The 25,780-nt window shown below is 44.4% G+C and overlaps 1 protein-coding gene across 15 annotated transcripts in view; it reads left to right on the plus strand.

The window, feature by feature from the left end:
* Window positions 1–24,900, plus strand: part of NFAT5 (nuclear factor of activated T cells 5) — a 58,839-nt gene extending 33,939 nt beyond the window's left edge. For 9 of the 15 annotated variants that reach the window (XM_064670450.1, XM_064670458.1, XM_064670463.1 and 6 more), the window contains 11 exons: window positions 2,066–2,258; window positions 4,547–4,737; window positions 6,614–6,786; window positions 9,436–9,570; window positions 9,746–9,798; window positions 10,476–10,608; window positions 11,148–11,228; window positions 12,992–13,140; window positions 13,634–16,067; window positions 16,702–16,948; window positions 18,219–24,900. In XM_064670450.1, the coding sequence (XP_064526520.1) occupies window positions 2,066–2,258; window positions 4,547–4,737; window positions 6,614–6,786; window positions 9,436–9,570; window positions 9,746–9,798; window positions 10,476–10,608; window positions 11,148–11,228; window positions 12,992–13,140; window positions 13,634–16,067; window positions 16,702–16,940 (3,781 nt within the window). In that variant the 3' untranslated portion in view covers window positions 16,941–16,948; window positions 18,219–24,900. The remainder of the gene's footprint in view (window positions 1–2,065; window positions 2,259–4,546; window positions 4,738–6,613; window positions 6,787–9,435; window positions 9,571–9,745; window positions 9,799–10,475; window positions 10,609–11,147; window positions 11,229–12,991; window positions 13,141–13,633; window positions 16,068–16,701; window positions 16,949–18,218) is intronic. The other 6 variants (XM_064670452.1, XM_064670454.1, XM_064670456.1 and 3 more) reach the window with 6 other exon arrangements.
* The last annotated feature ends 880 nt before the right edge of the window (window positions 24,901–25,780 follow it).

The following is a 25,780-nucleotide window of genomic DNA, read 5'->3' on the forward strand; positions in this document are numbered from 1 at the left end:
TTGTAATTACTAGTCCTTTGGAGGGTTGTCCTGACAAGAAGATAGAAACTGATTGTCTAACGAGCTTGAATTTCATTAGTTTTCCCTTAACTTGTATAGAAGCAAAGAGCATGATGGTGTTAATTACAGTTTATTTAGTGTATCACAGGTTTCCCTTGTGCTGCATTGAAGGACAATTTTGTCCCTTTTCCCAAAGGAAGGTATGTTTTTGCATAGCATATTTATGTTTTCAAGCAGCCTGTGTGACTGCACCAAGCAGAGTAATCATGACTTCTTGGCAGGAAGATGGTTTTACTGTAAGATGGTATTATCTTGCAGAGATTTACACCAGTTTTGATCTAGATCCTGTCTCTCTTTGGTGCTTGAGGATGAGTGTGGAGGGCAGCCAGGACCGTGGTAGGGCTCAGCTGGGTGAGCAGGAGGAGGCTCACCCTCCTGTCCATGTTGAAGTGGTTAACCTTTATGGACAGAAAAATGGGAATGGAGATCATCCAAAGCACTGACCTCTGTCTGTTTTAATGGAAGGCTCAGTGGAAATAGGAGTGTGACAAATAGGGCCTGTTGCTATAGGCAAAGGGAAATGGTTTCAAAGTAAGAGAGGGTTGGCTTAGAGTAGATAAAAGGAAGAACTTTTTTACAAGGAGAGTGGTGAGGCCCTGGCACAGGTTTCCCAGAGAAGCTGTGGCTGCCCCATCCCTGGAGGTGTTCAAGGCCAGGTTGGATGGGGCTTGGAGCAACCTGGAATAGTGGAAGGTGTCCCTGCCCATGGCAGGACATTGACTAGATCATATCTAAAGGTTCCTTCCAACCAAAACTGTTCTATAATTCCATGACTTTCAGAGTTATGAGATGAGGGGGAATGGGGGGGGGCATAGGTGTGCCCAGCCTTCCCTGGGGCATAGGAGCAGGCCTGGGAATGACTGGGAAGCCTACGCTGTGTCCATGTGCTGGTCCTTGCACAGTAGGAGCTTTAGAAAAGGTGCTGATCCTGTTTGTTGGTGTAAATCATTGGGAAGAGAGCTGGGTTACCCCAGCTGCAGGTCAGTGAGAACCTCCTGCAGTGGCAAAACTCCCAGTAAATGATTTTAAAGAAAAAGCATTTTTCATCCTTTTTGAGAAGGAAAAAATCCTGAGTAAATTACTTCCGTAAGTTGCACATTGAAACAGGATTTGTTTTTTAAGCAATTCACACCTGTTATTTAAAGCTGCTTTCTTCCCAGGCATTAGCTGTTAGAAGCCCCTTTTTGGTAGTAAAATGAATATGAGATTTGCGTAAATCATGGAGCCCTTTTCCTGCCTGTACCGTGTGCCGTGGCACGTTCACATTTCCTAGTGTGAAAGGAGTTTATTGGACTTCAGGTTCATGACCAAATCCTGGTTTAAAGGGAATACAAGGTAGCTCATGTACTGTTAGACTTTGGAGGACTCCTTCATCCCAGTTTTAATTATGGAACTGAGCACAAGACACGATGGCCTACAAAATGCATCTGGAAAGAAAGGCCTGATTTAACTTCAGTGCAATTATGTCAGAGCTTTTACAATAACTGATTGGGTTTCTGCATAAATTTATCAATCTGTTTTGACAGAAATCAGAGCTGGAGTTTGCATGGATGTGCAAGTGGAGGTGGAGACAGGCATGAGGCTGTTTTCCTGTTTAAAGTACCATTTAACCACAAATCCATTCAGAGTGTGTGTGTACATGTGTGTGTGTTACAGCAGTGAAACAGCTTGTTCAGGCTGTATCATTGACTATGAAAAAGCAGGTTATGAGCCGCCTTCTGTTCATTAACATCATTTAATGCTAATTACGTTTCCCTCCCTTTATATTTGCTCTCTGAAAAGCAGTTCCCATGTGCTCTGGATGGAGGAGCAGGGAAGCACCATTCCTCTTCATTCTGCAGGTTTCCTTCACTGTCGAAAAGAGAATTCCAAAGTTGGCTCTCCACTACAAATCTTCCATCCATTAATACACACCCTTTGTCTTTTTAGCTTTTCTGTGACTTGGTTTGTTTTAACTGGGGAGCTGTTTCTAACATCTTCTTGATGGTCTGCTTTGACTTCCCAGAGCATCAGAGAACCAGAAGGGAGCTGGAGGGAAGAAGACCCCAATGTTGTGTGGTCAGTATCCGACTAAGAGTGAGGGGAAGGAACTGAAGATTGTGGTGCAGCCGGAGACCCAGCACAGGGCTCGTTATCTGACCGAGGGCAGCCGGGGCTCTGTGAAGGACCGGACACAGCAGGGCTTTCCCACGGTGAAGGTAGGCTGAGGGCATGGGGACACCCTTCCCAGGGGTGCTCTAATGGACTGGGAACAGGTTCAGTTCAAACAGGCCTCCAGTCTCTCTTTTAGAGGGAAGGGAGGAGGCTTTGCAGTCCCTCTGCTGTAAAGACTGTACTGGGTCTCTTGCAGGTCGCAAAAAGTCTTATTGGCATCACAGAGTTACAGGAGGAGGGAAGTTTTATGTCAAGGCCGCGATAGATAAGCAGTTCTCAACCCAAACTAATTTACCAAGTCCACAAAGAAATGTTTGCTTGTGATACAGCCCTTAAATTTGTGCTGTCCACTGCTGACAGAATATAGAAGTAGACTTGTCTTCAAAGTCCTGTTCAGCAGCGTTAGAAACCCCACCAGCCCTTCACTCAGTCCTCCTGAGTAATGCACAACTCCAGTAGAGTTTCATAAGAAAAGAATCCTTTCATATTGGCCTGTTGCTATGGGGATTTAGTGCTCATTTATGTGGATTTTCTTAATGGGCCTTTGTTCATCTGAATTTCCTTTTAATTCCTTTCCCAGTTACCCTTTAGCACCCATCAGTGAAAAATCTGTTTGGAAGAGTCTCGTGTTGCTGAATTCCTGGAAGTTCCAGTTTGCTTTACCAGTAGGCAGACGAGTTCATACGCTGCAGATAAAACTCTGCCAGGGCTGCAAAAGCAAATGAGTCAGTGAATCTTCAGGAAATCTGAGCTGGTGGGAAAAAAATATGTTAAGGACAAGAGGGCTTTTTGTTTTGTTCATGGGGTTTAAAGATGGGGAGGAATAGTGTAAAAACAGTGGTGGTTCAGAGATCTGGTGTTTGGGAGTCGCTCCAGTGCATCGCTCTTACATAGGCTGAGGGGGAGAAGCAAGTTCTGTGGCACTGAAATAAAACTCTGTTCTTGACAACTTAGAACTTGAGTTCCACAATCAATATGCAATGTTAAAATTGTATAAACAAACCTTAATCAAGTGACTAGGTGTTGAGCCCTTTGCTGTTCCTGTGGTTCCTCTTGGGAGCCTGTGCTGGGCCACCTCCAGACATCTTTTGGCTTTGCCTGTCTGTAACACTCACATTTGCTGTTTGCCCCTCCTGGACTTGAGGAGCACACAATGATTTTATCAGTGTTTGCTGATTTTTCTTTTCCTTTATTTGAACTTGTTAACAACTGCAGAACTACGTTTTCTGAGAGTGTATTCAGGGACTAATCCCCCAGGAGATCCTCCAGAGGCCTCTGCTCTCATTTGCATCTCCTTACTAATAAAAATGGAGCTTCTTTCTGCAGGTATTGCCTCGACTTCCAGGCCTGGGACAAAAGACAACATTGTCACCTGCAAATCCTCAAGCAACAAATGTGTTGTAGTGAAAACATTAAAATAGTCATTTTATCTCCTCTTAGAATTTTCTGGCAAAGGAGTACCGTCTCTGGCCTGGGAATTTGTCAGCATTCTAGAGTTTCTTTTTACTTGGAGTATTTTTCTTAACTGTTTCCTAAAAAGAAGGAAAGGTTCCTTTGAAATGCAATGTCCAGATTTACTTTAGAACTTCTTTTACCTCAGAGTATTTTTAGTCTGTGGCACCACAGGGGAATTCCACTAATAAAAAAAGCATTGAAAGGACACAAACATTTCATGAATGTATTTTATGAATGTATTTTTCACTGACATGTTCTGGAATAATTTTGGCTTTCACATGGGATTGCAGGAGGATGTTAAAATGTCTGACCTGCTATTACTTACGAAGTGTTTCAACAAACTCTGACACTGTTCATAAACTTTTAAGTAGGAGATGTCAAGTTACCATTTTTAATTTTATTTTATTTTATTGTCTGAGAGAAAGCTGGGCTTGTGCAGTTGGATCGTCCCATTCTTACCTCTGCTTCCCCTTCATCCTGTTCTGACTTTTCCAGTGGTTTTGCAAATGTTGGACAGTTTTAATCTGGTGTCAAAGTGCATCTGGTGTGAAGGTGGGATTCTGGAATGCCAGTGATTAATGGGCATGAACATATTGACCAACAAATTCTAATCACCTTTGGAAGCAACCCCAGCAAATATTCTCTTTCTGGGCTGACTGGTGGACATAGATGCATTGGGAGGAGAGGAGAATTCTGGCAAGAGAGGGGGGAATAGTCATGGTTGGGGTGAGAGTGAGGGGTCGTAAGAGACATGAGAGTTGCAGCTGGGATCATTCTGCCTGAAGATAGATAGGATTCAAGGGGGTTTAAAACCAGAATATTAACAATAATAATTAAAGAAATCCCTCCTTGTTAATTAACCACTGACCTCTTTCAGCTGGAGGGTCACAACGAGCCGGTGGTGCTGCAGGTGTTTGTGGGGAACGACTCCGGGCGTGTGAAGCCGCACGGGTTCTACCAGGCCTGCAGAGTCACTGGGAGAAACACCACCCCCTGCAAGGAGGTGGATATAGAGGGGACCACAGTCATCGAGGTCGGGCTGGACCCAAGCAACAACATGACACTGGCGTGAGTAGCTTTTTTTATAAGTATTTTCGCTTATGAGCTTGGGTTTGGGAACAGGTTTCCTTTTTCTGTTGGGTGGGTTGGTAGTTAAAAGTGTGACCATCTTGGCACACACTGGGCACTGGGTGAGGCCACCTGGATAGAAGAACTTTTAAATCACATTCTCAGTTTGTTTATTATACTTCATGCTTAGTCTGCTCTTCCTTAGACTTTGTCAGTTAACTTTGTTAGGTTGGTTTCCTGTCCCTGGTTGATCAATAATGTGCATATCCAAGCATTAGGTGAATCACTGTTCTGCTGGTTGGTTGGCTTTGAACAAGTACAGAATTGCTGCTTGGAAAAGGGATGGAGAATATTGGGCCCAAAAAACTGGGAGTTGTGGATAGTGAAGCAAGACTCTGGCTTTTCTGCTCTCTTGCTTTGCTTGTTCTGCCCATCTTGACAGAGCTGGTGTGGTCCAGCACAGGTGAGGTTTTGGAGCCAGGATACAGCTGCATGAGAGCAGTATGTGGCCCCTGGGAAGGGGCTCATGACAGTGGATCACAGCAGGAAGTTTTGAAAAGTGGATTCATCTGCTTTCGTGGTTTTGATCTCACAGGAAGGACACTTCAAATAGAAGTAATTCCCTCCTATGCTTTTCACATGTATCAATATACAGGAAGGCAGTGATCTTCCAAAGTCTTCTTGTCAGTAGAACATCTATTTTGTAATGGCTCTGTGGTTGAAAGCTGCCACTCTGCACCTGGAAACTTGTATCAAGAGAAGAAACTTTTATTCAGTTTACAGTGTCTACTTCCTAAGCAGGATAATACAGTTTGCAGATTGACTGAGTCAGTTTGATTCTCTTTTAGAAAAAATTTATTCCTATAAGTTTGGAAACTTCCTCTTAGAGAATAATTTTATAATTGTCCTCAGGCATTAATCATAGAATTATAGAATTTTTAAGGTTGGAAAAGACCTTTAAGATGGTCAAATCCAACCATATAAAGTATAGCAATACCAGGAAGAGAACTGGAATTATCTAGGAAGAGGAGTTTTGCCTGGGCTGTTTTTCATGATGTCTTGGTGTCTCTAAAGAAAATTTGCTGATATTTCAGTGCTGCTGTAGCACCTCTGTTAAAGGTAATGCTAGTAGTGGCATTGTCTGAAACACACTGTCCCCTCCTCTCTGCTCCTCAGCTCTTGCTTGAAGTTTATTGTACTCGGATATCAGGTGGTCCCTGTACTTTTTCGACATAGAGCCCAAAATCCTGATTAAATTACAATATTCTTCTTTTCAACACATCACGCTGTGTTTCTGGGTTTTTTTGAGTTTTTTGTTTTTATTTTTTTGGCTGTTTTTTGCTTGTAATAATTTTCCATGGAGCATTTGTCTCTGAAAGCCAGCACTGCATCTCTCACCTGGCCCTGTACGTCTGCCCCAGGACCACACTTACAGTAGGACGTATCTGTCACTTCCAAGCCCCACTGAACATAAAAAATAATATGACTACAGTAAGTTTTCTTCTACTCCTGCTTTCTTTAAGCGAATGCAGAATATTTTGTAGCAATAATCCTACAAACCCAGATCTCGCCCTAGGGATGGAAGAATGAAGAGCTGTGATTCTAAATTGAATGCTTACCAGAATTATATTGCATTTTCTATTCTATTCGTGCTTTCATATGCTGTTCTCCCATGATTCATCCTCCAGATTATGCAGGGTTGAATTGAAAAATGAGAAAGGTCATAGAGAGATTTCATATAAATAAAAATAATCTGATAACATTTCAGTAATTACTTCAAGACTTTTGACTTGGTGGCTTATGGAACTTCTTGAAAGATTATTTAAGATACTGAACTTAATAAACTATTAAACTCTGTACTCTTCTGTGTTGTTAGGGTTGATTGTGTGGGAATCCTGAAGCTGAGGAATGCTGATGTTGAAGCCAGGATAGGGATTGCCGGGTCCAAGAAGAAGAGCACGCGCGCCCGGCTGGTCTTTCGCGTCAACATCACGCGCAAGGACGGCTCCACTCTGACCCTGCAGACACCTTCTTCCCCCATTCTGTGCAGTGAGTATCAAACCAGAACGCTGATTTTAGAGGAGTCTGGGGTTTAGTGTGATTTCTTCACAGAAGGGGTGGTCAGGCATCGGAAGGGGCTGCCCAGGGAGGTGATGGAGTTCCCATCCCTGGAGGTGCTCAAGGAATGACTGGATGTGACACTCAGTGCTCTGGGCTGGGTGACAGGCTGGACTTGGTGGTCTTTGGGCTCTTTTCCAATCTAAATGATTCTGTGATTTTATGCCTTGGGGGAAGAAAACACCCCACGTTAATCAACGATTATTTCAGAATTGCTATAGTTTAGATTACATAGATTGATTTTTATTTGGGGTGGGGTATTAGTTAAAATTATTGACCTCTGTTTAAAAATAGTTATATATTTATGCTCTTCAATGAAATTAATTTTTGCCTCTTAAAATTTCACAATTTTTGTCATGGTTGCTTCGAATAGTGACTTTCTGATACAACTTTTAATCTATTCTGTAATGTCACATTCATCCATCAGCTTTCAGTGCTAGAAAGGACTTGCGGTAAGTCAGCGGGCCTGGCATTCTGAGTGGTCCTTGGATGGACCAGAGGCTGAATCCGTTCTGGTTCAGTGCAAGAACAAAACTTTTTATAAATGCTCTGTTTAGCACAAGCACAGCTGGCTGCCTTGGCTGAGGAGGTTCCACTGACCAATGAGGAAAAGGGATTCACAGAACCATGGAGCAGTTTAGGTGGGAAGGGATCATAAAGCTCATCTCGTTCCACCCCCCTGCCATTTTCTTAAATAGTCTAAACCTTACTATTGTGAGCAGAAGCTGAGAGTCTGAGGTGAAACATTTAGAGACTGATTTTAAAATAGGCTGTTTAGCTGAAAAAAGCTGTATTTGATGCAGTAAAGAGTAAATTGGTTTAGTTTTTGGCAAGCTGGGGTTTGGTCACTTGCTAAGAAAATCTTCTCAATTGTGTGAGTTGCTAAGGGATTGCCCAGGAATTTTGTATGCTGGAAGTCTAAAACAAAGGAGCAAAATACTCTGATCAGACTTGTGCCTTTGGGGAGTATGTGGGTAGCGCTGATCATGGTGGGAGACTTGAGAGGGGAAGTCCTGAGACTCTTTCCAGGATTCTGTGCTTCTGTTGTAGCTTATGCTGAAGTTATGGTGACTTGCAGTAGACCTTGGCCAGCCCAGTAGTGCTGGCACGTATGTCCTGGCTGATCAAAATGGCATAAAATAATGTTGTTTATTAAATTGTTCATATAAATCATCTCCTCAAGCACATTACACCGGGTTTGTTTGCTGCATACACCTTACTGCAGATGTGTGCTGTACCTTCTCAACAAGGTTTGCATTTTCCCTCGTCAGAGCCCATTTATGTTGTGTTTTATAACTGATAATGTTCCTGAAACCACAGAAAAGGCGTTAAGTAGCTGCAGGCTCTTTATTTAAGGTCTGTATTTTAAATAGGCTTTGTTAACTTGTTAGCAAACCTAAATCCAGTTACTCTTTTCATGTGCCTTGAGCATATTCAGTCGTTGCGTAACGGTTGCCTGGGAACCCTCTGCGAGAGTTGTAGAGAAATCCTTTCTGAAAGGTCATTAAATAATTTAGAGTGGTACAGGATGTATGTTGTGCTGTGTAGTAAGCCCAGAGAATATTTTTATTAAACACTCAAAGTGGGCCATGCAAGTGCAGAGCACGAGCACAAGCGTGTGCCTAGGGATTTATGGGGAGTGGGAAAGGGGGCTGGGGAACCCTTGTTAGAAACTGCAGTTAATTTATCCTAAGTGTGTCAAAGCACGTTATTTTAAAATATCTGTCTGTTTAAATTGCCTGTAGTGCTCATTTAACATGTGTGGTTTTACATGATTTAGGCTTTTAGAAGAATAGGAATGGTTTGCAGCAAAGACAGTTGGTGATAAGTGTTACGTAAATTGTCATCTGAGTCGCTGGCACAGAGGTGTCCAGTGATGTGTGTCTGGAAACCACATCCTCTTTGCTTATTTATTGGATATAAATTGCTAAAATCCCCAACTGCAGTGATGGGACTCTTGCAAGGATTTGGAAGGGAACTTAAAGCTCATCCAGTTCCACCCCCTGCCATGGACAGGGTCACCTTCCACTAGACCAGGTTGCCCCAAGCCCTGGGTTCTTGCACCAGCCAGAAAACTTATGTCATGTAAAAAAACCAAGTGTAAACCCCCCCAGGTAATAGGGCAATTACCACTTCTGCCCTTTTGCAGAGCAGAATAAAATAATCTTTGTAAAAAACTAAGTTTTTTATGGTCTTAAGGCTGAATTTGCAGGGGGACTTCAGATGTGGCCAAGGGCTAAGGCCTTTGTTTGTCTCTGTCTATACCAGGGAATTACAGCACTATGTTTTCTTCTCTTCTGGGCACTTGTTGAGCTTTGGCTCCAAGACTGAAAGTTTCATTTAGAAGATTTAATAAAGGCAGGAGGAAAAGGAAAATATTATTAGCGAATCATTGACCTAAGTGTGATTTTTGTGAGGAAATAATAGAAATGGTTATCTTCTGAAGAGTTAGTCATGGATGATGTAGTGAAGGAGGAAGATCAGGAATTATTTTGTTTTTTACTTCATCACTCTATAAGTAAAAGTGGTTTGGTTTGGATGTTGATATTTTCTTGATTTCAAACTGTTTTTTCCTTGCAGCTCAACCAGCGGGAGTTCCAGAGATCCTAAAGAAAAGTCTCCACAGCTGTTCAGTGAAGGGTGAAGAGGAAGTTTTTCTGATTGGCAAGAACTTCCTAAAGGGAACAAAAGTGATTTTCCAAGAGAATGTTTCTGGTTAGTGTGAAAGCCGTGCTGGCTTGGGGTGCTGAGGAGAGCACGGGGTTGGGGTTCAATTGCTTGGTAAAGCTCAGTCGTGGAGAGCAAACTGAGGAGCAGAATCAAGGGCATGAAAATAAACTGCTCTATTTATTGCACGTGCAATAAACTCTGCTTTTTAATTTTCATTTAGATGAGAATTCCTGGAAGGCAGAAGCTGAAATAGATATGGAATTATTTCATCAGGTAGTCCTCTATTATTATTATTACTATTCTTATTGTTGCTACTATTGCTATTATTATTATATTTTTAATTACAAAATACTCTGATTGTTTCCAGAGAAAAAACAGTAAAGCCTTTCCCTCTTGCTGGGCATTTCTAGAAATAATATTTTTTTTCTTCACATAAGTTCTACAGTGAGTCTGGCAGAATATAAGTTTGGGTTTACACAAGTATAGTTGTTCCCTTTCTCATTGAGAAGTTGGGTACCACAGTTTGGTGAGCAGATCTTTGGCCTTACATACAATAGAATTAAAATGCCTAATTCAGTTTTCCCAGCAGTTTTCCTAAGGATACATTGAGTTACTACTGAGAGGAAATAAATTGTGTGTACACCAAAGCTGTACCTGGCTGGATTTCTCTTCCACTGTGAAATCTTTTACAGAATATTTGTTTATTCTTTTTGACACAATTAAAGACAGCAGTCATTATGGACTGTTGGGCTGAAATTGGAGAATTATTAAATGCAGGCCATCCTGATCCCACCTCCAAAGGCAGGATCCCACGCATGCATCTCCCCCAGTGGCTTTGTTTTTTATGGTGGTTTATCAGTCTGTTTCTCTCTTTCGATGTAAGTAAATACAATTAAGGTCAATAATAATAAAATGTGATTTTTTTCCAGTGATGTTTGTTTGCCTTACAGAATCACCTTATTGTGAAGGTGCCACCATATCACGACCAGCAAATAACCTCAGCTGTTTCTGTGGGAATATATGTGGTGACCAACGCTGGGAGATCTCACGATGTGCAGCCCTTTACCTACACTCCAGATCCAGGTGTGTGACACACAGACTGGGGAGGGGTGGGCATTTCACCTGCTGAACTATCTCAGTTCTCATTTCACTGTTTAATCCATACCACAGGAATGTTAAGTAACATAGATCTTTCCAAACTTCTCTTCATGGGAGGTTTGCTCTGCTAATAATAAAATGCGAAGGCTTTACTTTTCTCATTTATGTGGTAAATACCTCAAATTCCAGCTGCATGGAGACAGCTGTTTATATGCAGCAGCATCCATTTCCAGTTTAAGGATCAGAATGAAGCTGAACAGGAAAAAAATAGACATACTCCATACAGTCCACCAAATAAACCAAGAAATCCCACCAAGCTTTATCCTGAGGAAAGCTGCAGTTTGCCCACCTCACGTATTGTTGTTTATTTATCTATCTATATCACAATACACAGGGTGAAGGTTTGTGGGTTTCAAAGAACCTGAATTTTTTTTAAGCTATAAGTAACTGTTTTGGTTTGCTTTGTTTGGTTTTGGCGTGTTTGCTGATTTAACATAGGAAGTTCTCAATGTGTTTTGTCTCAGCAGCTGGGACTCTGAATGTTAATGTGAAGAAGGAAATCTCCAGCCCAGCCCAACATTGTTCTTTTGAAGAGGCTATAAAAGGTACTAAATTGATTCTTATCAGTGTTGTTAATAATTTAACTCTAAATTCTTACTCAAATTTGGAGCAATGAATCAGACATCCTGAGATAGCTCCGTGCTTATAAAATCTGGCCCCGTTCAAACAGGGAGGTTTGTTCTCTGATTCTGAATATTTTACTTTATAACAGTATTCCTTTAAGTATGTTTTAATGAGTGAATAAAGAACAAAAACTTTGCAAAAAATAATATTAAATTTTCTCCCCATTTTTCATTCCTCAGGCCCTGCAGTCTGATCTTTATTTAATATGTTTGCAAGTGAAGAGCTAAAAAGAAGCCTAAGATAGCAGTTAATAAAAAAGATTTAGAAACTGTGTAGTGTTAATTTAGGCAAAACTACACCTAAACTTGGTAGTGGGGAAGGACTGAGCACTGAAAAACACAAATGTGGCAACTTGGTGTCTTTCAAAAGCTGTATTTTATAGGTTTAATGACACTGCTTTCAGTGGGTCTAGTTAAAAACACTAATTCTGGGAGTTTCAGCTTACTCCCATCAGTGAGGACTTTTTTTTCTGACCATTCTGTCCATGCAAAGTTCGTCGTTTCCTTCCAAAAGAACAAGTTTTAGGTTTACCTATTTTTTTTAAGTGTGAATTGATCCTTCTAGTATTGAAATAGAGGAAGGAAATGTCTCTTAGTTGCCTGTGAAGACTCCAGTGGTGCACAAAGATGACTGGAAATTTCCACAGCCTGCTCTGGAAAAGCAGGTTGAAGGTGAGCAGTGTGATCCCAGGTGTGATAGGAATCCATGGCTGCAGGTGAGACCCACAGAGCTCGTGTTTGAAGTTAAGAGCTTGGTCTTGGCATGGATGGATTTACAAGTTGACTTTACAACTTGTTAGGGAGGATAATACAGGATCTGATGAGTTTAAACCTGCAGAGAATAATTGGAGGAGAAATATGCAAAAATATGTAGGGCAATGAAACAAGCTGGTAAAAGGACTGGTAAGATTTCTAGTAGCCAGATTGAAAAGATGAGGAAAATAATAACTAATATACAGGGTAAGCTTGACATCCATCTAATTTAGTGTGGAGGCTTCACCGAGGGAAGATCCCAACTGCTAGAGAACAGCTGCTGTTCCTCAGAACACAACGTGCTATTTCTGTTCCTTCATATCCTCATTTAATTTATGCAATAAATCTGAGTTTACCTTCTCATGTGGGTTTCTCAAAGAGCTTACCAGCTCTTTTGTGACAGTTCATTCCTGTACCTGTTCTGCTCCAGGTTGATCATGAACCAGAGGTCAGACAGAGGTGTGCTTTATGTGCTTTATCTCTGCTCTGTCCTTCCCCACTTCATATACTTGTACAGAAATTTTACTGCCACCTTATTGTAAGGTTTAAATTGGGTTAAAGCATGGAGATCTGTTGCTTTACATTGAGGATTAATGCTTTAATTTACTTGAAAGGACTTATGGAACGATGGTTTTTGCAGGCTTTCCCGTTGGTTTAGTTTAAGCCCAGTTTCAGCAGTATTTGAAATCAGAAAGGTTAATTCTTTACATGAAAGATCTGGGATATCTTATGTAATTTTTTTATATGGACCAGAAAAAATTATTGGAAGTGTTCAGGTTGGAACAACCTGTTCTAGTGGATGGTGTCCCTGCCTGTGGCAGGGGATTGGAACTGGATGCCTCTAAGGTCCCTTCCAACCCAAACCATTCACTGATTCTGTGAGATTAAAATTAATGCTAAAGTGATCTAATGCGTTGTATTTGTGGCTGCAGCAGTGAAGGCCTCAGGCTGTAACCTGGAGAAGGTGAACATTCTTCCTAGTGCCTTGATAACTCCACTCATGCCAAGCAGTATGATTAAGAACGAAGATGTGGCTCCAATGGAAGTAAGTGCAGAAAAACGCTCTCCCCCCACGTTCCAGGTGAGTTTGGTGGGGGGCTGAGAACAGCAGCTTTGAGAGTCCGAGTTACATCCTTTGTCCATGCTTTAATAGTGGAGAAGAGTAATAGACAGGGAAAATGCCATGTCCAGGATCAACCTGGGTAAAACATGATCACAGAGCAGGAGTAAAATAACAGACAAGTTCCTTAGATAACTCACCTGGCTCCTGCACCCTGACTTGGATAGTGATTCTGTGATGATGTTTTTTGTGCTGTGGTACAGAACTAGTAAATTACTGTAATATTCTTTTAATGAATTCCTAGCATTGCTTTCATTAAATTGTGCCTTAACTCCATCCTTGAAATAGCATTTCCACTGGTAATCATTTGCTTGCTGGTTTGGGTATGTCTGGAGAGATACACAGACATCACATCTTCTCCCTCTGATCTTCCCTGGACATAAGAGGTTGGGGGAAATTTTATCAACATCACCCACCTACATTTATAAATTACCCAATGTCTTGCTCTTTTCAGGCTTCAAATGTGGTTGGACCAACTCAACAAACATTGGAAAATAGCATGTCTGGCATATCAACTTCTGCTTCCCATTTACCTTCTGAAAGTGAAAACCAGCAGCAAATCCAGCCCAAGGTGTACAACCCAGAGCCCCTGACCACAATCCAGACCCAGGACATTTCCCAGCCTGGCAGCTTCTCAGCAGTGTCCACTCCGGGGCAGCTGCAGAACAGCGACGCGTTACTGCAGCAAGCTGCCCAGTTCCAAACGAGGGATTCCCAGACCAGGGAAGTGCTGCAGTCAGATGGCACAGTAGTGACTCTGTCACAGTTGACTGATGCATCACAACAACAACAGTCCACGCTCTCAGAGCCAGCACAGGCCTTGCAGCAGCAGATTTCATCGAGTATCTTCTCATCGGCCAGCGGCGTGAGTCAGTTACAGAACACGATACAGCAGCTCCAGGCTGGGAATTTTCCAACCAACACTGCCACTGGCAGCAATAGGAACGTTGACTTGGTGCAGCAGGTTTTGGAAGCTCAGCAGCAGTTATCTTCCGTTCTGTTCTCTGGTTCAGACAGCAGCGAGGATGTCCAAGATCAGCTGAACGCAGATATCTTTCAGCAGGTCAGCCAGATACAGAATAGTGTAAATCCTGGGATATTTTCCTCCTCAGACACAGCTGTCCATTCCAGAGCGGAGAACCTTTTGCCTGGGCGAGCTGAGAACGTTCACTCTCAGCCTGAGAACTCCCTGTCCAACCCCCAGCAGCAGCAGCAGCAGCAGCAGCAGGCGATGGAGACGTCGGCGGCGATGGTGATCGGGATCCAGCAGAACATGTGCCCGGCGGCCACGCCGATGCAGTCGGATCTGTTCTCCTCCACAACATCGGGGAACGGAGCCCTGCAGCAGTCCCCGGTGTACCAGCAGGCTTCTCACATGATGAGTGGGTTATCAACTAATGAAGACATGCAAATGCAGTGTGAATTATTCTCCTCGTCCCCTGGTGTCTCGGGGAGCGAGGCGGCTGCCCCTGCCCAGCAGCAGGTCTCCAACAACGGCCCTGCCATGTTCCAGGCATCCAATTCTGCAGATGGAGAAGAGGCTTCGGGACAGAGTAAGCAGATGCAGAGCTCTGTGTTTCAAACCATGGTTCAGATGCAGCACAGTGGGGAAAGTCAGTCCCAGGTTAATCTCTTCTCATCTACCAAAACCATGATGAGTGTCCAGGCGAGTGGGACTCAGCAGCAAGGGGGGGGCCTGTTCCAGCAAGGTGGGGAAATGATGTCGATCCAGTCGGGAAGCTTCATGCAACAGTCTCCACACTCACAGGCTCAGCTTTTCCACTCTCAGAATCCTATTGGTGATACTCAGAATATATCCCAGGAAACACAAGGTTCTCTTTTTCATAGCTCAAATTCCATTGTCCACAACCAGACCAACACTAACTCCTCTGACCAACTGCAGCCCCCGATGTTCCACTCTCAGAATGCCATGGGTGTCTTGCAGAGCTCCTCGGTTCCTCAAGACCAGCAGTCTGCCAACATGTTCCTCTCCCAGAGTTCCATGAGCAACCCTGCCACTCAGGAAGAACAGATGTCATTCTTTACAAGCCCAAATTCCATTTCTTCTCTTCAGACAGCAACAAACACTGAACAGCAGACTTCTTTCCAGCAGCAGACCCAGATATCTCATATCCAGAGTTCCATACTTCCCCAGGAGCAGCCTCAGACCCAGCCTGCTCAGCAGGGTTTGTTTCAGTCTCAAGTGTCGTTGGGCTCCATCCAGTCCAGCTCCATCCCTCAGAACCAACAAGGAGCCATCTTCCAACCTCAGCATTCGATCGTTGCTATCCAGAGCAGTCCTCCAGCGCAAGAACAGCAGCAGCAGCAGCAGCAGAACATGATGTTCAGCAATCAAAGCGCAATGGGTACCATGGCCTCTCAAAAGCAAAACATGATTTTCAATCCCAATCAAAACCCAGTTACCAACCAGGAGCAGCAAGGCCAGTCCATTTTCCATCCACAGACGAACATGGCATCGATGAACCAGGAGCAGCAGCCCATGCAATTCCAGAGTCAGACCCCAGTGTCTTCTCTCCAGAATCCTGGCTCCAACCAGGCCGAAGCACAGCAGCCAACCATCTTCCATAACTCGCCCCAGATTCAGCTGGTCCAAGGGTCCCCAAGTTCTCAAGAGCAACAAGTCACCCTGTTCATCTCCTCAGCTTCCATGTCTGCCCTGCAGAACAGCATGAGCCAGCCGGAGCTGCAGCAGTCTCCCATGTACTCCTCTCAGAACAGCATGGCGGGAATGCCAGGAACTGCCTCTCCTCCCCAGCAACAGGCCCCTTTGTTCCACAACACAGCAGGAGGTGCCATCAACCAGCTGCAGAATTCCCCTGCGTCATCCCAGCAGACATCAGGAATATTCCTGTTTGGCATCCAAAACAGTGAGTGACAAGTGCCCCATGTTGAGCTTGCAGTTTGGAAGAGATTCTCATAGATCATAGAATGGTTTGGGTGGGAAGGGGCACTGAAAATTTATCTCGTTTCACCCCCGTGCTGTGGGCAGGGACACCTTCCACTACACCAGGTTGCTCCAAGCCCTGTCCAGCCTGGCCTTGGACACTTCCAGGGATTGGGCAGCCACAGCTTTTCTGGACAACCTGTGCCAGGGCCTCACTACCCTCACAGGGAATAATTGCTCCTTAATATCTAACCTAGGAATGATTGTGCTCTCTTAAGAGAGCATTTCTCTTGCTGGATTTGGTTTCCACAATATGTGTGTTGGCTTTGTCCACACACTGTTGAAGGAAAGGAGGGATTTCGGAAGCTGTGTAGTCCAGAAAAATGTCAGTTAAAGTGCAGTTTCCCCTATCCCCTGTCTGGATCTAGCTTCCATGACAAGTTCTGTGGAATGTAGATCCTTTCTTTGTAAAGGTCTGTAGGTAGCTGTGGAGCCCCAGAAGTGAGAGGTGCAGGTGATGGTACAACAGGTTGTTGCAGTTCTGCTGTGGTCGTACTCAAGTGTGTGCTTGGACTTACCCTCACTGAAATGTTCCTGTGTTCTCTTCCTGCCCCCAGACTGTGGCCAGCTGCTCACCTCGGGGCCAGCCCCACTGCCAGAGGAGCTGATGGCCATGGGCCAGCCCGGGCAGCCCCAGGGCGAGGGGCAGGCGGCGGTGCCGGCGCTCCTGTCCCAGCAGATCTCGGAGCCGGCGCCGCTGCCGCCGGCGATGGCACCCAACCAGAACATGGAGAAAATTGATGATCTGCTCGTGTCCTTGCAAAACCAGGGGAACAACATGGCTGGCTCCTTCTAATCTGGCAAGTAAGTGTTGAGGTTGAGTGTCTGGGTTCTGTCCTGCCACACCTATGCTTTTGCACAGTACACTTTTACCTTGGAGTGTATGACTGTGTTTAAGAGGTCAGCTAAACCACCAGTGATGCTGAATTAAGAATATCACACCAGAATGAAGTTATTAAACCAAGTCAGAATTTGTATGCAGCAAGTTGATTGAGGCTGGGCCTGTTGTTCACTTCTCATATGTTTTGTCATCTGCTGTCACAGCCTTTTGTTAGGAAGTATTTTGTTAGGAAGGAGAGTGGATCACTGACAGCTTGACAGGCTTATGAAATGTGACTGCAGTTAAAAACTTGAGACTTACTGAATAAAAAACAAGCACCTCAAGTCTGAAGTGTTCTGAACTTGCCCCCTGGGTTATAATAACGTAGTGTGAAAACAAGTTTTGGTGTAATATGGCAGCCCCTGAGTGTGCCACAGGCTGAGGCTGTGCCAGAAACGTGCTGACACCATCAGCTGTTACTGGGAAACATCCTGTTTTTAGAGGGTGCCTTTTTCAGAGGGGGGAAAGAGGCTTTGACTACAAGTGAGCACCAAGAACTGTAAGGACTCTGGAATCTCGTGTGGGTTGTGGCGTGTAACTTGGCCCTGGTTAACTGTGATGCCATCCTAAATCCCCCACAAGTTTCACTTAAGTGATAAATGTAATTTTTTAAATTAAAGGGGTTTGTATATGGAGTTAGAAACTTTCTAAAAAAAAAAAAGGCAAAAGGAAGAAGGGTGGAAGGAGAGTGATCCTGCAATAGGAAAGAATGCTGTGTTCCTATCATGGAATGGTTTGGATTGGAAGGGACTTTACAGACCATCTCATCCCACCCCCTGCCATGGGCGAGGATACCTTCCACTAGACCAGGTTGCTCCAAGCCCCATCCAGCCTGGTCTTGGACACTTCCAGGGATGGGGCAGCCACAGCTTCTCTGGACAACCTGTGCCAGGGCCTCACCACCCTCACAGGGAAGGATTTCTTCCTAATAACTGATGTAACCCTGCCTTCCTTCAGCTTAAGGCATTCCCAGTTGCTCTGTCACTCCAGGCCCCTGTCCAAAGTCCCTCTACAGCTCTTTTGGAAGCCCCCTTTGGGTACTGGCTTTAAGATCTCCACAAAGCCTTCTCTTGCTACTCACCCCCAGTTTGCTGCTACTCATGAGGAACACTTTGAAGATGAAGGCACTACACAGCAGTAAGAGGATGACTGTGGTTAGCTGTACATTACTTTTCTGCTTGTTTTCTCCTGCAGAAATTCTGTGAAGAAAAAAACCCGACGATTTCCCAGATCCTCTCAGACCTTCCGACTCTGGATTAGGCTGCGTGGAACTGATTGCTTCTGTGGAAAAGTGGCCCTCTCTAAAGAGCACACACGTGGCCAGTGGCAGACCTGGGGCCACAGCCATGGAATTTGGGCTCTGTAGTGCCAATAATGCTGAGGAGTTATGCTTTGTGTTACTGGGGCATGGGATTGGGCTGTTACCAGGTTCCTAAACCTCATTACCGTGGGGGCTCTTTGAATTTAAAGCATATCTGGTCAGTTATTATTGTTGTTAGAAGGTAATCCCTGTTACCATGTTTACTTTTTTCCCCTTCTCTTCCTTCTTCACATCCCCTCTTTTGCCTAGGAAAGCTCATGAAGCAGGAACAGCAGTTTCCTCTGACATGAGCTGTGTCTCAGCTGTCAGTAAGTGATGGAATCTCACAATTGACATGGAGTGGGACAGCCAAATCTGCGATTTATTAATTGAAAATATTGATATAACCAAGCAGAGAATTGTTGCTATAGATAGCCAGAGGTGAGCAATTCCCATCTGAGAATGGGATTAACAATTTTCCACATCTCTTAGCTGTACATAGAGCAAGGGTTTGGTGGCTCTGCAGAATGAAGAAATGAAGGGGAACTTCCAGTTACTCTTAAAATTTTCTCCTCTAAAACACCTTCAGCTTGTAAAGAACATTCTGGCTGAGGAAGGAACTCCTCTGTGTCTCTCACTCTGACTGATGGGTTAGAGCTCTGTAAAGTCTCATTAGCTGTTCCCAAACCAGCCTTCTCCCTTTCATCCTTTCCATGGTTTTCCTTTTCTCCCTCAGTTTCATACTGTGTTTTTAAAGAAAAGACATAAATATCCTACTGGCTTTAAAGCTCAGAAGCAGCTTTTAGGAATCCCTGGCAGTAAATTGCTTAGTCAGTAGAAGCTTTGATAAATAATCAAGGAGTAAGGACGGAGGAAGCAATTTCCCCACCACCTTCTAAACGCAGGAATCCCCCTTAACCTGCCCTTTTCCAGCTGTGACTGATGGAAATCTTCAGCTTGGCTTTACTCCAAGTAGGGGGCAAATTGCATCATTTTTAAGCCTTCTTAAAACATCACTTCGTCCTGAGCTGTTGCATCTTTGTAGCACGTGGAGCTCATTGCAGTTCTGAAGTGATTTTTCCTTTTTCTACCACCAAGCCCCAAGTCTGGTTTCTAGATTGTCGTGTTTAATTCAGAAATAAATCATTGACTATTGTTACCGAATGTAAAAACAACCCACTCCAGACCATGCAGGTGTATTGTGAGGCATGTGAATTTTTTGGGTGCTTCAACTCTCGGGACAGTTTGTGATCTCTCACTAAAGCCTCGCTCAGATCCGTGTTCTCCTCCCGCTCCCCGGGCGGCCGTAACGCCTCGTAGAGTGTAGTTGGTGTCACGTCATTCTTCATTTTTGTTATTTGAAATAACAAAAGAACAGTCTGTAAATGGTTGGTTTTTTTTTTAAGTTCCTCGAGTCTGTTTACTGTGTGTTTTCCCCTTAACTTGTGTGCGTAGTTGAGCCGTGTAGAGTTTTTGTTGGTTTTCCTGGATTTTCCCTGTTTGTGGGTCTGTCACGACGTTCACTTTCTCTTTCTGTCTCTCTCTTTCTCTCTCTCATTGAGAGGCATTGAATTACGTTTTCAGTAGTAAGGCTTCTTGCCGATATGAAGGGAACTTTTCAGAAAGAGACCTGCTCTGGGTCATTTAATTTTGAATACAGTTTTCAATCGTTCAAGTTTTGGATGGTTTATATCTAATGTGTGTTTCATTTTTTTGGAAAGCTATATTTTGTATTTAGGAAATGGTATAACTATTTTGCTATTTGTACTGAGTGAGTACATTGGCATAAATATAAAAAATTTATATATATACATATATATAAAATATTCTTTTTGCCACACATTTTTGTGGTAAATTTGTGAGTTTGTCTGATGTTCTACCACAACGTGGCGTCTGATAACAGTGGGGTGGGGTGGGGTTTGTTATGTCTTTATTGAGTATTTAAGTACTTTTTGCAACATAAATAACGTGTTCATCTCTCGCCATTCCATCAGGCAGTGTTGGTCCAGCTGGCCATGAGAAGCTTCGCTCTGTGTTCGGTGTGTCCCTTATTCACAGTCTGGGAAGGAAACCCAGAGGCATTTAGGATTATACAAAACATGAAATATCGGGGTTTCCCTCAGAATGAGCCATTCAGCTTTTCTCCACTCTCATTGCCTATTTAATATTTTATTATTAGCGCCTCTGTGTTTTAACTCTTAATTTATAATTATGCTCAAACTTCGAAAATTTTAATCATGACAAAACAAATTCCCTGCTGCATCATGTCCAGAGCTGCTTTAACCCCAGCCAGACTTTTTTCTTTTTGTGGGTTTGTTGTTTTGTTTTTTTTTTTTCCCCTGCTAAGACAAAATATTAACAACATCTTGTAATGGTTCATGATGTGAAAGCAGCAGCCTCACAGCAGTGACCAAATGCTGTGTGGGGCTCAGACTGAGAACTATGGACTGAAACAACTTCCAGAGGGCCATGGAAGTCCGTAGCCAGTTATTGGAAAAGGAACTGACGGTGTTTGCAGGATACATTTCCCAGGACAAGCTGCTGGGTGTCACCTGGGGCCATCATACACAGGAGAAGTGACAGGAATGATCAATTCACTCCGTGCTGCTTCAGTTTGTTTGTTGTTCCGAAGGGGTGTATCTGTATGTTGGTCAGTGCCAAGTCACCAGGGACCAATTCTCCATGGAACAGGATGGGTGCCCAGAAGAGAACCTCATCCCAGGACTGCCACAGCTCCAAGGCAGTATGTTTGAATTGTGGGTTTGTTTGAGATCCCTTGTGAAGAGAAGAGAAAAAGATGTACAAAACAAACCAATCAAGGGCTGTGCTATCCCAGTTTTCCCTTCTGGAAACACCTCCTTTCCTCGTGTTAGATTTACCTGTTCATTTTAGGTCAATGTTTAAATGTACAACACTTTGAACATGTGATTTGGTTACAAAAAGTATTTGTCTGTGACTGAAGAGGTCGCTCAGCGGTTGGCATGTGCTCAGAGCTGTTTCAGAGGACGGAGGGATTGGATCAGCCAAAAAAGAGCTGAAGGACAGGCTGCAGGATGTCACAGGAGCCACATCTGTGTTTTACCAGAGTCCTGAGCATTTTCTTCTGTAATTAAGCAGTTGAGATTGGTCAGTGGAGCTTTATCTGCTTTGTTTGATCCCTGTGTTTCCCCCTCTGCTCTCCGGGAGCACACGGATTGCTGGCACTGTGTCTGGTCCCTTTGACTGAGAAAGAAGATCCCGAGGTTTTAGTCTCTGTAAATCAAGCCTCCGTGGGGGGATATCAGAGCACAGTTTGTGGGCACAGGTGAGGATTTAGGGAGAGGAACCTGCCAGGCACAGCCCCACGTCCACACACGTTCTCTCAGCCACTTTTACATTGTGAGTGTGCACAGAGACACAAAAATCACACACCCAACACTTAATGCACAGTTTTAGCTGAATGTCTCCTCTGGCAGGGCCTTATTGGTGCTTTGTGCTTAATTAGCAAGTTGTTATTAATTGCCTCCTCACTGCCTGATCTTTCAGCGAGCCAAATGCTTTGCTCTTATTTTAACACAAATCTAGTTCAAGAAGCAATTCCAGGCTGGCAGTTCTGAAGTGGATATTGAATCTCCAATCATTTATTATAATTACCTCTAATCACTGACAGGGTGGTTGCTTCCCATGTAGTTTTAAGATAAAATAAGGCCTGAGCAGTTAAACATTGACAGGTTTTTCACTCGAAGTGCCAAGTCTGGGCAGCTCTGTCAGTGGACATTCCCCTCATTTGGATAAGTTGCAACTTTGCAACTTATTTTTTTTTAAAGTTTCTATTGAGATTTTGATTTAGGATCTAATTTTTAAAAGGAAAACGTGTCTGAACAGTTTTTTATTCCTGATTTCTTGTGCCCCTGCTTGGCAAACTGTTTGGTTCCTTTTCTAGGGGCATGGCATGAGAGGAGTGCAGGGAGCACTGTCTGAATGGGAGAAGCAGGAACAAGGAGAGGGAATTGCTTGGCATGCTCTGAGCTGTAGGTGGAAGATGCAAAGAGGAAATACTGGTCACTGGTGACTTCTCATTAGTGCAAAATTGACTTTCAAGGAGTCAGTGGGTTTTGTGGTCCAGAACACTGGGAGCAGCTCTGTTCTTTAGAAGCTAAAAGGAAACAGCACTGAGATGCTCTGTTTTTTCAAGGGTTTTGTTTTAATTTGGGCTTAGTTAGTCTTTTGGGGCAGATTGTGAGCCCTTTGTGTTTGTGCTCAGCCCAGTTATGCCAGTTGTGGTGCCCTGTGCAGGGAGTCTGTGCCCACTGCTCCAGGATGAGCAAGAGGGTCAGGGTTGGAAATGGGATAAATGTGTTTAGATACAAAGAAAAATACAGCAGGGGGCAAACTCCTATAAAAGGGAACTTGTAAAATTCTCCAGTGGAGTGGGGGGCTCAGAGGGGTTACACAGGAGGAGAGGCTTTTCCTCTCACATTCTGTATAGGAATGTAAATATGCACTGCCTGTATATTCTAGGATTATATATATGTATATAGAGGAGTCATATCTATTATATATAAATAACTAGACACATGCATAGAATACTGTTATATTTACATTTTTATAAACATGAAATAATATTCCTTTTCCTTAGTAGGAGGTTTTTGTAGTCACTCATGAGTAGCTGTCTCAGCACCTCTCAGTCCTGTATGTGTGGCCCTGTTGGTAACGTGACTCCAGAATTTGCTTTGCTTGTGAATGTCACTGAAATCTGTGGGTTTGAACAGCTGTGGCCACTTTTGTATTTTTATATCTTTTTATTAATACTTGCAGATATGGGTTAGAGTAGAACTGACAAGCAGGTGGAGGCCTGTCTGAGGATGGGCTGTGGAAGCGCAGTGGCAGCACAGGCCTCCTGCATCCCTGAGCTCCTGTCTGGCTTCCTTTGAGCCCTTGCAGGACTTTTCCCATTCCCAATCTCCCAGCAGCTCGTGCAGACAGGGAATGGTGGTGGCTGTGCTGTGGAGGAGCTGGGCTCACACCAGTCAGATATGTTGGTCCTTGTTGTGTAGCAAAGGGGCCCTGTTGCTCAGCTGGCTGTGTTGGGTCAGGGAGGAGAAGCTTCCTCTGCCATTCCTCTTTATTCCCATAGGGGCAGGAGTCTGTAAAGTGTTTTTTATCTGAATTGTTATTGCAACAGTCAACTTCAAGAGAACTCCTTGAAAGCCAGTGAAGCTCCCCTTGGCTTTTGACCATGAGGGACCTGTTGTCTCGTGCTGATTCCTTACAGGTTCTGTGAGGAATTAAACCCTAAGAATCATAGAACCATAGAATATGCTGAGTTGGAAGGGACCCTCAGGGATCATCCAGTCCAAATCCTGGCCCTGCACAGGACACCCCAGCAATCCCACCCTGTCCTGAGAGCGTTGTCCAAACGCTCCTTGAGCTCTGGCAGCCTTGGGGCTGTGACTACTGCCCTGGGGAGCCTGGTCAGTGCTCGACCACCCTCTGGGGGAAGAACCTTTCCCTGTTATCCAGCCTCACCCTCCCCTGACACAGCTTCATGCTATAAAATGCAGGTCATAAAATCAATGGTGTGTGTTGTGTCCACCATGACTTTTCATGCCAAATCCAGCGTGTTCTACTGGAATTTGACATGGGGTGGATCAGGCATTGTTGTTGTGGCGCAGGGTTCATCAGATCACCTCCAGCACACTGCCAGCCAGTGTCCTTATTTCTTCTCTTGGAGTTTGCAGGGCTGATCTCTGCCCTTTCCTTTTTGCTGTTACAGTTCATTAAATTGCCAGGTAACATTCCCTGGATGGGGATGGGGTGAGGAATCTGAGGTTCAGGTTCCAAGGCTCCCTTACCCAGCAGCCACTGGGTGGCATTCCAGCTGCATGCTTTGCTCCAGGCTTGAGATTAGGAAGGGTCCTGCGTTCAGGAGACAGGTAAATGGCCTTGGCTTGGTTTTGGCCCCTGGAGCTGCTCTGCTGAGAGCTGGGAATGGCCTGACCTGAGTGTCCTTGGGCAGGAGCTGTTTGGGGTAACAGTTCCTGGAGGGAAGTTTGTTTGAAAGTGGCTCTCTGAGTGTTGCAGAACTGGGATCACATTCCAGTGCCCTTAGCAGCCTGCAGTATTCCTGAAGCTCTTTTATTCTGGATAAAACAAAGTGATTTGAATTATTTCCATCTGAGCTGATGCTGAGCAAACTCCAACCCCTTCCGAGCAGAGCTCCAACCTCTGTTCCTGGCTGCACCTCTGGTGGCCTCCTCACCTGTCTGCAGGTGTTCCAGGTGTTCTGGGTGCACCGTCCAGCACTGAGCTGCCTCTTCTGTGTCCTGCAATGTGAAAGTAGCACCAGATACTCCTTTGTGCAGTTCTGTGTATATGGCTTTCGTAGGTGGGGTTTTCCAAGCACTGATTCCCGGTGTTTTCAGTTTGTCTCTGAGGGGATATTTTATTTGCATCTATGTTTTTAGCTCTCCTGTGATAACTTGTTGAATATTAAAAAAAAAAAAAAAATATTTTGCTTCTATTGGGACATTTGTATACTCGCAACTATATTTCTGTAAACAGCTGCAGTCGAGAATAAAACGATGAAAGTTTTCATTTTGCTGTGTAAAGTCTTGTGGTGGTTTTTCCAAGGGCATCTTCCCTCTGCTGGGAGGAAGCTCTGCTCACCAGTGTGGAATGGTCCAGCTGGGAACCATCTGGTGCTGGTCAGGAGCTGTGTCCTGCTGCAGCTGTTGTGTAAGAAAAGTCACTTTGGAATCACATCCCAGTGTTTTGCATTGACTTTGTGGTGTGGAGCCTCCCAGTAACCCCTGGGGGGCTGCCAACCCATCCTGCAAATTGTAACCAAAGGAATTGCTTCCATAGTCTGGGATTCCATTGCTGAGGGATGTAGGGAGATGCAGACTCTCCCTTAGGGTCGTTGGGGCTGTTCTGCCCCACGGAGGTGAGGCAAGTCCAAAGCTAAGATGACGGGAGTTGCCACCTCCCCAGCAGGATTTTGGGGGGTGTTACCTCATTCCCTTGATTTGCATCTTAGTACCAACACACTAAGAATGACCTGGGGCTGGGGAGGCCCAGCTGTGTCCCCCCTTCCTGCTCCCACTCTGCAACCCATGACCTCTCCAGGACCAGGGACTGCAGCAGGTGTTGGGAATTATATAATTTTGAACAATTTCAGCAGGGATAAGAAGAAACTGCAGCAAGAGCTGGGCAGACTGCTTGATTGTGAAAGATTTCAGCAGATTTATCCACAAAGCTTTCCCCCGGGGCCTCCCCCTTCAGCCCTGGGCATCACCCAGTGCAGGGTGAAACACAAACCTCTGCCACTGGCTTTTGTCTTGCTGGAGCTCGTTATCCTCCCCCGGCTAATGCCACTGTGGGGCCATGGGACAAAACAGCCTGAGAAATTCTCCTTCCCTCCCTCCCCTGTTCTCACGGCTCAGAGAAAGGCTCACCCTGGCACAGGCAGCTACAG

The sequence above is a fragment of the Pseudopipra pipra genome, chromosome 14 (assembly GCF_036250125.1).
Source record: "Pseudopipra pipra isolate bDixPip1 chromosome 14, bDixPip1.hap1, whole genome shotgun sequence".
NCBI classification, from domain to species: Eukaryota; Metazoa; Chordata; class Aves; order Passeriformes; family Pipridae; genus Pseudopipra; species Pseudopipra pipra.